The sequence below is a fragment of the Camelus dromedarius genome, chromosome 32 (genome assembly GCF_036321535.1).
Source record: "Camelus dromedarius isolate mCamDro1 chromosome 32, mCamDro1.pat, whole genome shotgun sequence".
NCBI classification, from domain to species: domain Eukaryota; kingdom Metazoa; phylum Chordata; class Mammalia; order Artiodactyla; family Camelidae; genus Camelus; species Camelus dromedarius.
The window spans coordinates 6,552,775-6,567,938 of NC_087467.1; the positions used below are offsets into that span (position 1 = coordinate 6,552,775).

The following is a 15,164-nucleotide window of genomic DNA, read 5'->3' on the forward strand; positions in this document are numbered from 1 at the left end:
ATTTACCTATGTGCAAATTTCAGTATCTCAACAATGCTGAAAAATAAATACTTTTATTCTTAGAAAAGCGTGAGTTTCTTACTTAGCATCACAAAATAACATCTACAGAAAGAAGTGAAGTGATCTGAACTTAAATGCCTCTATGATGTTTCTGCAGAGGGTTATAAGTAATACAACACTTTTACCTAGGTTTTCTTTAGGATTCACCCTATTTGACTAGAAATGCTTTATTTAAAAACACTTTTCTTACTGGGTTAGTGGAATTCTGTTTCCAAAGGTGCAGTGCTCCGTGGAAAGCATGAGCGATGATCATGGAGCCATCCTCACTGAACTGGCAATCGTAAAATCCCAGAGTATTGCCGCCGACTTCTCCTACTCGAACCTATTCAACCACAGACAGAAAACAATTCATAACCATAGAGTCCACATGTCTCACGATAGAAACCACTGATGACAGAGATTATGTTCTCACTTTTTTAATATATACAAAGAGCACGTATTTGCAGCTCTCGGAACACAGATTTGGGATTTACTGTTTCATAAACTCAAATTTCTGTTCCTTATATATTCACATTTTTACCTGTTCTAGCCAAACTCCTGACTCTTCATCTGGAGCCCAGAGAATCATGGTTTTATCCATTGAGGCAGACAATAACCTCATTGGCTGTTGTAAAACACCATCTAAAGAAAAAAAAAACTAACGTCTTTAGGTGACTGACAAATATCTTGTTTGCAGATGACCAGAAAAACACAACATGGATACTGCAAGAACGTTCACTACTACGCTGCACCAGCAAAACGCTGGAAACACAAAAATCTACTGTTAGACCAGATAAACCAATTGTAATATTTAGACAATGGAATATATACTGTAATAAAAATAAATAAATTAGAGTTACATGAATCCAAAGCATGTTAAGCTAAAAAGGCAAGTTGTAAGAAAGAATGCATACTGATAAAGTTTTAAGAGCTGTTAGACAATATTGTTTATGGCTACACAAATTTGCAGCAAAAGTATAAAAATATGCATGGGAATGATATGAGCTCAACTCAGCCTCAAGGGAAGGATGGAGGGGAAAGGGTTCAGGAAAAAACACATAGGGATCCTCTATCTGTAATATCTAATTTACCTTTTTTTAAACTGCAGCAAATATGGCATAATATGACAAGAGCTGGATGGTGCTTACTTGAGCAGTAATTACTGCTATTCTCTATTCCTGTCCCAGGGAAGGGACGGGACGAGGGCAGAATATGAAGCTGCTGCCGTGCTCAGCCCTACACCCCAGCACCAGCTTGGACACGCACACCATCGTCACTCCACAAACGGAGGTTACGGGCAAAAGAAAGAGAGGGAGAAAGGCCTCTACTTTGCCATAAATGACGTATCTCAGTATTACCACCTCTGTAGTTCCAAGGTTGACCATTCCAGTGAAGCTGGCTTGAAAGTCAATTTCTCTTAAATTCCGTAAGGACTAGGTAAGAATTTTAAAGAAAAAAAGATGAAAAGGGGTATGGCAGTTTTGGCATCATGGCAGGAGTCATACTGTTCCCTCTTAGAAACACAACTTTCAATGGCCCTGAATGTCTAACGGAACAGGGCTGCAGTATTATACTTTACCAACTTGAAAATGTCTAATATTTGAGATTTCTAATTACACTCAAAAAGTATCCTTCTACTTCATCTGGTCAGCTTTTTAAAATTTTGTTAAGGGAGATTTAACTGAAATGTGGGCGATGAGTATGTTTTTCTTCTTACCTTTGTAAAATGAAGGCTGCCAATGAACTGCATTTACCCAGTTTTCGTGACCAGCCAGCACGGTCTCCAGAGTAACCGCAAATGTTATTTTAATACCTGTAACAAGAACAATGAAGCATTCTCTCCCCAAAGCTCTTCTAAAAAGAACATTTTCATAACCATCTCAGTTGTACAATTACATCCAAAAAAACAGAATCAGAATAGACCATGATTTAGATTCAACAAAACACACGCATTCTAAATTTCATTAACTTTATACATTGTTCAAAACCACAGGTGAAAAACAGTCCTAAAGATACATAAATTTTTCTTGACATTTTCCCTACCGAGCCATAAATAAAAACTAAGGAATTTGTTCTACTTTTAAATTTTCAGGGACAGCTACTCTTACATTGCAATTAAAAAATACAAACAGACATGCCAGTCTGCTTTCTATCCTCACTCTTTAAGTGTAACAGTCTAAAATATTAAATAAAAAAAAAAACCCTAAGATAAATGCAGAGTTAAAGGAAGTCAAATCAATACTGTGAACTTTCAAACAAAATAATTAATGAAACTATCACAAAAAACTTCATACTTGGAAACAGCTACTCACAATATGCTGGTTATAGTATTTCCTGGTCCTCCCCAAAAATCTGTCACCAAATCTGAGCTCTAATGGGGCTTTATAATCAAGAATAGTAATAACAGAGAAGAATATTCCTCAATGAACAATGTTTACTGAGGACTAACTTTGTCATTTAGATACATATCTGAAAATTTCTCCTTCAAATGCAACATTCCAACAGGATGTACCATGGAGGGGTACTGAATGACATCCACTACTACTCAAACACAAGGATTTAGCTGTCTCTTAAGAATATCCTCCAACAAAGGTATGAACAATTTACATTATTCCTTTAAGTCGTCCTATGCTAAAACTGCAAATTTAGTAATATTTTACAAACTGATTTATTGAAAAAACATTAAACATTATTTTCAGCAATTTAAAAAAATCTCACCTATTTTTAGAAGAAAAATAAGTTTCATATATGAAAAATGGCTCATTCTCACATAAAAATGAAAAAGGAAAAACACATAGTATCAGGGATTCAACACTTTTGAAAAACCTAAGCTTCACAAACATACACGTGTAGTGAAACAGATAAGTAAGCCGGGAAACCTAAGTATTGTTACATCAAATATTTTCATTATTACTCACTTTCATTTTCTATAGTAAAAGTATTTTCTTTCAGTCTTATATTATCATCTTCCTGAGTTTCCAAAGATGTTGATTTTATATTCAGCCTCCATATTCGTATCAGGCAATCTTGTGAACAGCTTGCTAGGAAAAGATCTCTACCTAATTAGAAAACAAATTTTATTATTTTTAAAACATTGTATTCTTAACTTTTAAGTATAAGAGTCTCTCTTTTATAATATACACATATCTAGATTTCCTGAAAAAATAAGATTTTGCTTCCTTATCCTTCATTCATTTGGCCTATATTCATTTTCAGTATACACACAATGCTAGTAAGTGATTATAATATATGCTATGCATATACAATCTACTAATTTGTCAAGAACGTTTGCATATGTAATAGTCAGCTAGTGCCCTCTTTTAAACATCAACTTGTTTCATACGCTACCACCCCAAATAATAGGTAATAAAAGGGATAAGTATCCTCTTTTCTAAGTGGGACAATAGAAAAATGATATATACAAAAAGTTTTAAATTAAAACATAGGAGGCTGAAATTGACACAACATTGTAAATGACTATACTCCAATAAAAATATACATATACCAAAAAAAAAAAAAAAAAGAGGCTGCTTCCTTGGAAGTTACACATACTTGTCCCATTATGTGTACTTTAGCAAAATTTCATACTGACCAAAGGCTGCCCATTCGACGCCTCTTATCCAATCCTCATGTCCAGAGAGAACCAGTACTTTCTGAAACTAGTCAGACAACAAAAATCATAGGAGTTGGTATAAGAATTTAACATTTTCACGTATATCAGTGACTTCATTTGGTCTCAGCCAGTTCTACTGCATCTTTTTTCTTTTTTAACTGAGAACACATCTGATTAGACATTAGAGCTCTCATTTGGGGATAAAAAATTTCATAATCATCTAAATCACTTAACTGAGCAATCTTGAGTACATAACATCTGTAGACCTCAAATACTGTTAAATGTTCACAACATGCTGTGGGTACAATACAGAAAAAAGTTGGGTGGTTGAACATTCACAATCACTTTTAACTGTCTGATAAAATGCAAAGAAATAAGTATCTCTATTATTAATTAAATAAGCCTAAAGTTAACCAACCCTCTTTCTGAAACGTCCCTCTAGTTTAACCACCCAAAGAACAGGTAAAGCTCAGAAGGACAAGTAACCACCTCTGGAGAGTATTTCACCGTAGGTATGCTATTGTTCATCTAAAACTTTTAAGAAAAAACACTACTATAGCGTCTCTCTTCTTGCCTTCCCCACCTAATGAACTGTTTCCCCCAACAACTCCGAACCTAGTGGCCAAAGCAGCAGCTATCTGGTGTTCAAACAAAGATTCAAAAACCATTTAGGAGAGGGCTGTCAAAAAAGATCCTCTTGTTGGATTATTTTAGACTAGAACATTCCTAAAATTCTATAATCTGGAAATAGTCTGTATTAAGATATGTAATTAGGCAGAACATAATTCTAGCCTCTTAATAAACATCATTAATTACCTGATCGTTTTGTTGAACAAATAAGTGAATTTTGCAGTCATCATCACCACAGGCTAATACTGGCACTGGGGGAGGAGAAAAGAGGCTTCACTGTAGGCATTCCATCACATGCTATGACTGTCACCTACGCTGGATTCTAAGCTCCAGGTAAAGAGTCCTGACTTCTGCTCCCCACACTACTGAACAACTAAATTCAAAGTGCTCGATAAATGTCTTTAGGAATAAAATTAATATTCTAAAATGTTCCATTAAATGGTTACTGGGCAAAGTATGACTATTAATTAACTGAGAATCCGTTCCTCTATTCTGTGTCATTTACGGTAGAAGGAGCAGTAAAAAGAGAGTCTCAGGAGTGAGCTAGGAGTATTTAACAACAGCAGCCAGAAGATGAAGAGGAAACGTTGTTAGCCCAAGTGAGTAACAAAATTTCCAGGAGAGTTTACTATCATGGCTACTGCACAAAGATTTAAAGGTATGTTTGTTACTCTGAGGACTTTACATTTTGAGAATCTGATAGTAAAACAAAATCTATGAAATAATTAAAGAACAAAATAAAAAAGCATATAATTAACTACGTGGTTAAAAAGCTATGAAAGGTGTGACTATAAAATTAGCTTTCTTTTAATCAACTAAGGGAAAAAAGCCAAAAAGCTCCAGTCACTTGGCCTCAATGTAGGTGCAAAAAATTTAAATTTTATGTAATATAACTAGAATGCGTGCAGTTTCTCATCCTGAGGAGCATTTGCACAATGTGGAGGCATCACGTGAGACCATGGAGTCACAGCTCCTTCTGCAGGTGGCAAAAGAGCCTGGAGGCTTCCGGATCCAGCCTCTCCCCACCAGGTCTGTCCTCCAGGTAACTGAAGAGGCATAAGACTGACTGGCACTGGCCAGCAGCTTTGGAGGATAATCAAAGATGGGTACAGACAGGTTTCATAGCAAAAGGCAAATTGTTTCTGTCTGGGAGATTTGAAGTGGTCTTAGGCAAACTGTCATTACGCAGGATGGGCAAGGGGCTGTTGCCTGGAGATAAATGCTCCCATGGTCCATCTTCAGTACTTTTTCAGCTTATCCCAGAACTTCAACTTTCACACAGCTACATAATTTTCCCAAATTAGATCTATACACATTGACAATATATTTGATAAACAGCAGTATCAATCTTAAGAACACATTAAGTCACTTAAATTTTTAACAGCTACTAAAGTTCCTGATTAGCCCCCCCAACCTTATGTTTTATCCGCACATCATTTGAACACTGAGAAATCAGTATGTTATGTATATCTCAACTTATTTCCTGAAAACATTTAGATACAAAATTGAGATCCATTATGTTCTTAGGTTCTGACTGTATGGAGTTATGAAAATATATCGCTCTTTGAATATACACTTAGTAGGATACTCACCATCAGTATTAGGCAAAAAAGAAAAGCAGAGAGCCAGAGTGAATCCATTTCCAAAGTTCAAGGTCTGAAGGCATGTTACTAAGAAATAATAAAACACACCGTGAACAACTAACTCTGAGCTTATTCACGTAGAGCTGCCTCACCCAAGCATCATCAGAGCCCTGGACGTCAGCACTGAGATGAGAGAAGTCAGCCCTGAGCCCCCAGTGACCACATGAATCTAAATGGCCAATTTTTAACAAGAGTACAGAGAACAAAGACTTACAATGAAAAAGCTCTGAAGGAATTTATATCATCAAACAGTTTTGGTAAAGTGCAAAAGAAACAAACATGTAGATTAGAATTCTAACTTTTTAAAAACTGCTTGAAAGACTGAAAAAATCACATGTATGCTCTTCTAAGCTGTCATTCATTTGGTATTTACTATTTCATTCGTTGGGATTATAACACCTCTAAACCTACCTTCAGAACCCTGTTTACACCAGACTCGAACAGTGGAGTCGGCAGCTGCGGACACTAGCAGTGTGTGCAAGGCCCTCCTCTGGTAAGCAGCATGCACTGCATAAACGGGTCCTTCGTGGCCTTGAAGATGGACTGCTTTTAAAAGCTGAATCACACAAAATGACAAAAACATGATAATAGAAAAGGAATGATCACTTTTACCTTCATTTAACCAGCATCAGAGGATTAAAGGTACTGTTAAAATGCCTGACCCGGAAATAAGTTCTCTCAGCTGAGAAGAACGTAAACTTGTGAGAAGCTGGCCTGATAGTATGAACACACACAATGTGCACACCCTGTGACACAGCAATCTCACATCTGAGAATCTACTCGGAGAGCAGCACTAGTGTAGCGCATGATAAAAGACAAATGCAGAAGGATATTCACCACACACTCTTTAGAAAAACTGCCATCAATCTAAAAAGTATGAATAGGAAACTGATTAAAAAACTGTAGACATATATTCTAAGCCAAGAAAAAGGATAATGTAGATAAATGCACGTTTATTATCATGGAAAGACATCCACAACATGGACATTCTTGAAGAATACAGGCCAGCTTTGTGGATTGCTGCTCCTCTCAGGTTAGTCTGTTTCTTCATGAACAGATTCAGGGTATACATTTTGACAACATCCCTACATACATGCATCACATCAGGAGCAACACAATGTCAGTTTGTTCTACTTCTAGTGAAATTAGCCTTGATATCTTAGTAAAGGTAGTGTCTGCCATGTTTTTTTTCACTATGAAGTTAATTTTTTTTTTTTGGTGGTGGTAATACGTGAGATTATACTTTGGGACTGAGTAAATATTCTATTCTCCACTAAACTTTAACCAAGTATCTTTAGAATCCACTCACACTTGCCTGAATCAGAGCTACAAAAATGGAAAGATGGCAGAAACTGGGAAATCCCATCTGTTTATCAAGTCTTCCTGCTTGCCATGCAAGATTATTCCCTGTGACATCATTTTTGCTATTTGGGGTCTATTTTTTGAGATCCAAATGTGTGAGAGTTTACCACTTCCTTTGAGAGGTATCTTCTGTAAATTGCTGCCTGCTGAAATAGAGGTGTCGCTTAAATGTCTCCACAGTTGTTTTCCCAATTACTTAAAGCAGAACTCTGCCACTCAAGAAGGTAATTAACAGCTATGTATAAGGGACTAACTTCCTGTTATCATTAACCTTTGGCGTCTCTGAAAAAAATACTTTTTAGAATTCAAGTATAATAAAATCATTTTCATCTAAAATTATACACACATAACTAGAGATTTGGAATAATGTTCATTAGAATGTTAGCTTGACACTTTGTATCTTTTTCCTTCTTTCTGTATTCAAACTTTAATGAGTCTGTATCATTACCCCAAAAAATTAAATCTATGAAAAAAACTCACATCTTTATGCAAGGTTGTATTTCAACCATCAGAGAATCTCAAAAGCTGAAACGAAACAAATCTCTCCAGTTCACAGGCTTTTTAGAAAACAACGTCCACCATTCAAAGACTCAAATCTCTCATTATACTGGCTTAGAATTATTTCCTTTTATCAGAAGTCAAGATGTAGTGAGCACCGGTGTGCATGGAAGGAAACTAAGCCTCTAAGGTTATAGTGTGTGGCCCCTTCCCCCAAATCCTCTGATGTCTTTCATCCTCCTCTTCTCCTCCTCCCCATTTGGCCTCACATTCTCCTTTCTGGTCCGGCACTAAGTTTGCCGTCTGCCATCAGATACTCAGCCTGCAATCCTCTCTACTGACAGAAGCTTGGGGCAGCAGGGAGGAAAGAGTCTTGAAAGTCTCAACAAGATCACAAATCACTCTCCGGATTCCTCTGCCAAAATAAGTCCAAACAGGAGCTGGTTTGCTCCATTCCCTTTTGGAGCTCTCATTAAGTCTAGGTGACTCAAAAATCCCCACCTCCACGCCTGCTCCCTCTCTCTGGGACAAGCTTTGGTGTCTGCCAGTAACTCGAATGACATGTCTACAACTGAATTCCACATCCTCCCTGCTACTTGCCTATTTTGCATTGGAGCAGCATCCTCCTCCCAGGGCCCTGAGACAGAACCCCACTGTTTTTGATTTCTCACTCCTCTACCCACCAGCTCTCACTCCTCTACCCACCAGCTCCCCACTCCTTTGAAAACAATCTAGTCAATGCCAACATCATTTTTCCTTCAAAAATACATCCCATAGCCCTTCCTTCTTATTTTTTCCTATCCTAATTTGGCACACTCCTGTCAGATTAATCTTCTTTTGATATTCACAGCCCACTGCTTAGAAATCCTCAGTGACTTCTGAATGTCTGCTAATAAAGAACAAACCTTGAAGCTAGTATTCAAATGTCATGATTTTCTCCTACTCTATACTATTCTATGTAAGAAGAGTAAAACTTCTCTAGCATTACTGCTTATAACGCATTACCTAGAAACACTTCCAAAACTGTGTTCCTCAAAGTTGCAAAGGATGCCAAGAGATTTAAAGGGGAAAAAAAAAATCAGACATGAAGTAAGTTTGGAAAATACTAGTTCAGCAAAGATAAGCAGGTTTGTCCATAGTGGGACTTTTCAAAGCCTTCACTATGCTCACATGCACTGTGGTCTCTAAGAGATGTATATGATATGCAATGTTTCCCAAATTTGATTGGCCACAGACTCCTTTTTCACAGAACTGAGAGATGAATAATTCTCTGAACAAGCTCTGGAAAGCCCTGCACTAAAGACATCTTAGGCTTTGATTAAAACTGGATACTCCTAAGCAAGTGGTCTCCTTTCCTACCTGAGCTTTGATTCATGCATTTTTCCTACCCGGAATCTTCCCTCTTTTAATTCCTCCTAAGGAAAATCATCTCACACTATAAGACCCACCTTAAAGGCTGCCTCTTAAATGTCCACCGAACTTGCACAGCCGTGTGCATGTGGTACAGCAAGTGGAAACACCCACCCATGGAGCCACCTTTGTATTTTAGTAATTCTAGTGCATTTTGTCTTCAAATCTATGTACATGATTCATGAACAGGATTCGGCTTCATCCACATCTTTCGCATGGCAGATGCTCAAATACCCAATGCACTAATTTTACATCATTAATCTTTGCTTTCGACTAGAAACAACCATTAGATTGTCCATCCATAGAGGTCCATACACACCCCTGTACTGCATATTATAACATCACTTAGAATTATGTAAATCTATATCCACATGGCAACTGCTGTCCTATGCACACAACAATGTTAGTTTTTGCTATCAATGAAAACAAACAGCCCACATTAAGAGCAGTTTGAAAATTATTCTAAATGATGGGAAATTCAGAAATGACTGACAGCATATGAATATGGGAAGCAGGAACCAGAGGGAAGGGTACAGGGCCTGCGAAGTATGAAGATGCAGGATCTGAATTACTGATAAACAAGAATGAGGAAACTTCATAAAGGAAGAATATGGTAGAAATTAGGGCAAAAAAAAAAAGGGAAATAAAAGTAAATATAAGTCATTTCTTATGATCATAAACATTGTCTACCCACCTGATTATTCTCTGTTTCCCAGTGAATCACTTTATTATCAGATCCTCCAGAAACTAACTCAGTAGAAGGAGCTGAAAAAAAATTATCTCAGTAAACATTTTTATTTTCTTCCCAGCTATTTTGAAAAATTTCAAAGCTATAGAAAAGATAAAACTCATACCGTTACGTAGATTCACCAACTGTTAAGATTTCATCATATCAGCTTAATATCTTGCTCTATGTATACACACCCCCTTTTTTATTTTTGACAAACCATTTAAAAATAAGTTGGAGACATGATTTCCGATTCACAAATATTTTATCATACTTTCCCCAAGAGTTGGAACATTCTCCTGTATTACCATAATACAATTATTGGATGGATTCAAGAATTTAAACATTGATGTAGTGTTGTTATATAATACATAAGCGATATTAAAATTTCCCCAGATTATACCCCAGTAATATGTTTTATAACTTTTTTAAGCTCAGAATCTAAGGACCACACTTTGCACATTTGGTTGTCACATCTTTTCCGTCTCCTTTAATCTTGAATAGTTTCCCAGTCCCTTCTTTTTTTTGTGTGACAATGAGAGTCCAGGCCAGTTGTTTTGCAGAATGTTCCTCAATTTGGGTAGGTCTGGTTGTTTCCTCGTAAGATTCAGGCTAAACACTTTTGGCAGAAATAACATATAGGAGACATTACAGTCAGCTGCTCCTACCAAGTACAGCACGTATTTTTGAGATCTGATATATATTTCAGAATAGCTCTTTTCAAACATTTACAACTTCCTGTTGATGACAGAAGAAAAGGATTAAGAACCAAAACAGGGAAAATCATATAACCAATAACTTAGGTTTGGATTTTCCATTTATTTGTTTCTTCTGGCCTAAGGCAAAGCAGCTGGGGGATTGCCTAAAGAACATTAGATTTGTACTCGGAAGTCGCAGATTTATGTCCTAACCCTGCTGCCAGCCAGCTGTGATCTTGGGTTTTAATTTCTTCATATGTCATAGAAATTAAGTCACTTACCTAACCACATAATTGACAATTACTCTTAAGGTGCATGAAGGTAACGTGTTAAGAATCAGACATTTTAAAAATATGAAATGGTATTATTTAAATTTTATATCAGTGATACATGCCCTAGAAAGAATACCTGAATTACCTGACAGGAAAGTCCAATTCTGAGAAAATCAATCATAATGGTTAGAGATTACAGTGATACACAAGCAATTCATTTTATGTAACCTTACTTTTAATGGGAAGATAAAATATACAAGCCCAAATTAATATTTTATAACCAATCCCTATATTGAGATCCATGTAGTCTTTGATGACATTTCATGGCAATTAATATAATTGCAATTGTTTTAATACCTGCACTGACAGCTATTCTTTATACTATTTAATGGTTTTTACTGACCTAATGTCATTCTTGCACTACTAGCTGAAATAAGTAGATTAAAACTTTTTTTTAATGTCACAGATAAAATCATAGTAAATGGTACGAATTTCACAGAATTCAGGAAATTCTGCGTTTGTGCCTGGCCCAGAATGCTCTCCATACATATTTGTGGAATAAAAAAATAAAATTAATGCAGAGTGCATAAGAATACTATAGTAGGTATATTTAAGACATTTGGGAAAATTCCATTGGATTTTAGAAGCCCACCTAAAAGAGATGTTAATTAAAAATTCTAGAGCCACAGAATCTTAGAAACAGAAGAGACCTGGAGACAATCTAGTCTAGCAATTCTCCAATTTTTTAATATCAGAACTCTTTTACAATCTTAAATTTTTTTTTAAAACCCCAGAGACCTTTTGTTTACATAGGCTATATGTACCAAGATTAACCACATTAGAAATTAAAACTGAGAAATTTGAAAAATACTTATTAGTTTACTTAAAAACAATAAACCCCATTACATGTTAACATAAATAACACTTTTATGGGGGGAGGGGAGAACCCTGTATTTTCCAAAACAAAAAATTAGTAAGAAAGGCACTGTTTCTTATTTCTGCAAATCTCTTTAACAGACATACTAGAATTTAGCTGGATTTTCCTATCTGCTTCTGTGTTAAATCTGTTGCAATATCACAAGTCATGTAGTCACCAGAAAATGGCACTATATACTTGTGACAGAATGATTATAAAAACTAGGAATACCTTCTTAGTATTATTCTGAAAATAATTTTGACCTCACAGGTGTCATGAATCTTAGGGTCCCCTGATTCAGCCCAAGCCTTTACTTTTCTAAATGTTACTAAGATGCAAACTGGGGTCAAAACAGATGTAATGTCCCGCCTTAAAAAAAAAAAACAAACAAAAAAACTATAGCTTGTCTGTGGCAAAAACAGACCTACAAGCCAAATCTTCTGAATCCTAGCCTGAACTCCAACACAGCCCCTGCTTACATGCTTTTGATCAAAAACTGTGGGCAATAGTGGCCTCAGTCAGGGCCTGCCTCTACTCTCAGCCTAAGCACTGCTGTGTTTCCATGCTTCAGCTGCTATAAGTAAAAGTGTGGGTCAGATATATCATTGGTCATACCATTTTTCTGTTTTCCAGTTGCATAATATCAGGTAAGCTAACCCTAAATTAAGAGAAGTCCAATTAATACTTACAACCATCCTGTTTATAAATCCACTGTACGCAATTGACTCGAGCAGTGTGCCCATTCAGGTTGGTAATAACAACCCTTTTCTTTAGAGAAGAAGACACCAGTTAGTTAACTCAAATTTATCCTACAGAGGAATTAATAAATTAACAAAAATCAGATTTCAGTGATCTTGACGCTGATAAAAAGTTTAGGATTACTTCAAACAGAACTACCTTCCTTAATTCATAAACTTTTAACCATGGCTCAAGTCATCCATTCACTTTAATTCATTCCTGCCCTTTTCCCCTCACTCCACATTCACTTACCACTACCCTCTTCTCATCTGGGAAGCCTTCTTGAAATCCCAAACTAGACAAGGACCTGTGCTCCCACAGGTCTCAGGGCCTATTTCTACCATGCTTGCACCAATTTTGAGCATTTTGTTGACAAAAAAAAAACCAACCTTCAATAAAGGAAATAGATAAAAATTCATGGCTCACTTAGCGTGCCATGGCTGATCTGGTGTTGAGTTCTTCAGCTTTAAGGGCACAAACTCACCAGGTCACAACTACTAAGATCCTCAGACATTAGATCCCTTTCAGGGTCTCCGGCCAGGTTCCTAGCAGACCCTCAGATTATAGCTTTCACCAACATCACTCCACATTTGGGCTTTCCTTATATCCCCAACTGCTGAAGACTCCATGCCTACCGAGCCCTCCTCTTTACAGCCCCTTTCTCTGTTGATAACAAAGAGCTTCACATCTGCTTACATGTGAACTGGAATTCACATACAGAGGTTAATGTGCATAAATCAATATATTTCACATACGGGTTACCTGAGTCTGGGAAACAATTTGAAGTAGTTCATTGTCTCCCAATTGCAGGAGTTATTACCCATTATCTGTGTCATCACCACCCAGTCCAAGGCTAGCCCATAAAGGATCCTCGAGTTTGCTCAATGGATATCTCCAAAATTTTATTTTAGCATTTGACATGCTCTTTTTCCTACACTTAATTAAATGTCCACATGACAAATATTAAACAAAACAAAGTGCATACTTTTTAGGCTCCATACACTTCTTTTTTTGATGTTAAAATCCTCTAAGCTGGCCACCAGGTTATCATTAAAAATAAAAATGTGATAGAAGGCATGGGCACAATTCCACTAAACCTAAACAGCTGCAGAAAGACAGGCTTCTACAGCTGAGTCAGTCCTTGGTTAATGGCCACTATAAAGTTTAGCATTCGTTTTAAGTGTTATCTCTTACCTGTTAAGAGTGCAAGGCAATAACAAGAAACAAAAATTCGGAGGCAAGCAAGCTCAAGATAGGAGAAAGGAATACCACTATTTAATTTATAAGTTTGAATCTGCAAAGGGTATGAAGATGATGGAATTTTTAATCAAATTAATAAAGCAGTACAACAAGAAACACATATAGCTATCTCCTGCACTGTATTTTAATTTCCAGCACTTTACTTTTTATACTGACACTCCTTTTGAAAGGCAACATTAACTGTATTACCCAAAATTAGCCAGTGGTAATGGGGTCATAATGAACTCTGGGACGGATGCAGAAACTAGTCACTTGAGAAGTTTAGCAGGGAAAGGGCCAAGAAAATAATCGATTGGGTACAGCTGGGGGAATGGGTAAGTCCTGCCTCATATTTACTGCTTAGAATCCTCATCCCCTAAGACCTTTGCCCCAACGGCACTTTCTTTAAAATGTCCCTTTCCGGAGTTAAAATACAAGTAATATTTCTTTGAAATTCAAGACAAGTTTATTAAATAGCAATGAAGGAAATAGAGAAATGAGATAGCATCTGTGTGATGGCTTTAACCCATACCTAAACTGCAAATCTTTTAAAACCCAAGCTGATTCTACAATTCCCACAGAAGGCTTCAGAAACGGTTGTCATCATATGAGTTTCCACCTGGAGCTAACAGGCCACTGGGAGGACAAGGCGACCCCAGGCTGACGCAGGGCCCGAAGCCGCGAGAGGACAGTCCCGTGTGCCAGAGCGAGACTCCTCGCACAGACACCCACCCTGAAGCGGACCCGACCGCACAGCGGGTCTCCACGCACCGGAACAGCGTCTATAGTGCTCCCGGAGCGCACCCAGCAGATTCGGCCCCAGAAGCACACGGGGTCGGGCGAATGGCCACCTCCATTACCTGAGGGTCATAGAGCACCACGGAACAGGACGTGCCGAAGGCCAGAAGTCCTCCGGGCCCGGAGCTCCAGCTCAGGGCTCCCCGCACCCGGTTCGGGCAGCAAAACACGTGAGATGTCTCCAGTACGGGAGCCACCATGCTGCTGGCTGGTCAGCGGCAGAAACCCTGGCGCGCACTTCCGCCCTCGGAGCGGAACTGCTCGCCGGCCGCTTCTCCCGCTGGCGTATCCACACCGCGTTTCCGAGGCGACCGGGGGCGTGACGGCCTCTGCCCCGCCCCGCCCCGCCGGGCCCGCCCTGCTCCGCGGCCCGAATGGTCTCGAGTTCCCGGCTGCGTCTACCGGCGTTCGTCTCCTGTCTCGTGACCCAGGGCACAAGCACGTCCCGTCCCAGGCTCGAAGACCCTACCGGAACAGCTCAACAACCTCCACAAAAACCCGGGGCTCGTGTGCCGGGGCAGCGTCAGGAACGTCTCGCTGTCCCTCACGGCCGGCTCCCAGCAGGGAACAGGGCCGGCCCG

The 15,164-nt window shown here is 38.2% G+C and overlaps 1 protein-coding gene across 1 annotated transcript in view; it reads right to left on the minus strand.

Moving 5' to 3' along the window:
• ELP2 (elongator acetyltransferase complex subunit 2) overlaps positions 1-14,936 on the minus strand; it is a 32,241-nt gene extending 17,305 nt beyond the window's left edge. Inside the window, exons 1-11 of the mRNA XM_010977464.3 lie at positions 14,646-14,936; positions 12,498-12,576; positions 9,890-9,960; positions 6,337-6,481; positions 5,875-5,952; positions 4,469-4,533; positions 3,632-3,698; positions 2,958-3,098; positions 1,757-1,852; positions 581-681; positions 251-382 (exon numbers count right to left, since the gene is read on the minus strand). Coding sequence (XP_010975766.1) covers positions 251-382; positions 581-681; positions 1,757-1,852; positions 2,958-3,098; positions 3,632-3,698; positions 4,469-4,533; positions 5,875-5,952; positions 6,337-6,481; positions 9,890-9,960; positions 12,498-12,576; positions 14,646-14,783 — 1,113 coding nt within the window. The 5' untranslated portion in view covers positions 14,784-14,936. The remainder of the gene's footprint in view (positions 1-250; positions 383-580; positions 682-1,756; positions 1,853-2,957; positions 3,099-3,631; positions 3,699-4,468; positions 4,534-5,874; positions 5,953-6,336; positions 6,482-9,889; positions 9,961-12,497; positions 12,577-14,645) is intronic.
• Between the last annotated feature and the right edge of the window lie 228 nt (positions 14,937-15,164).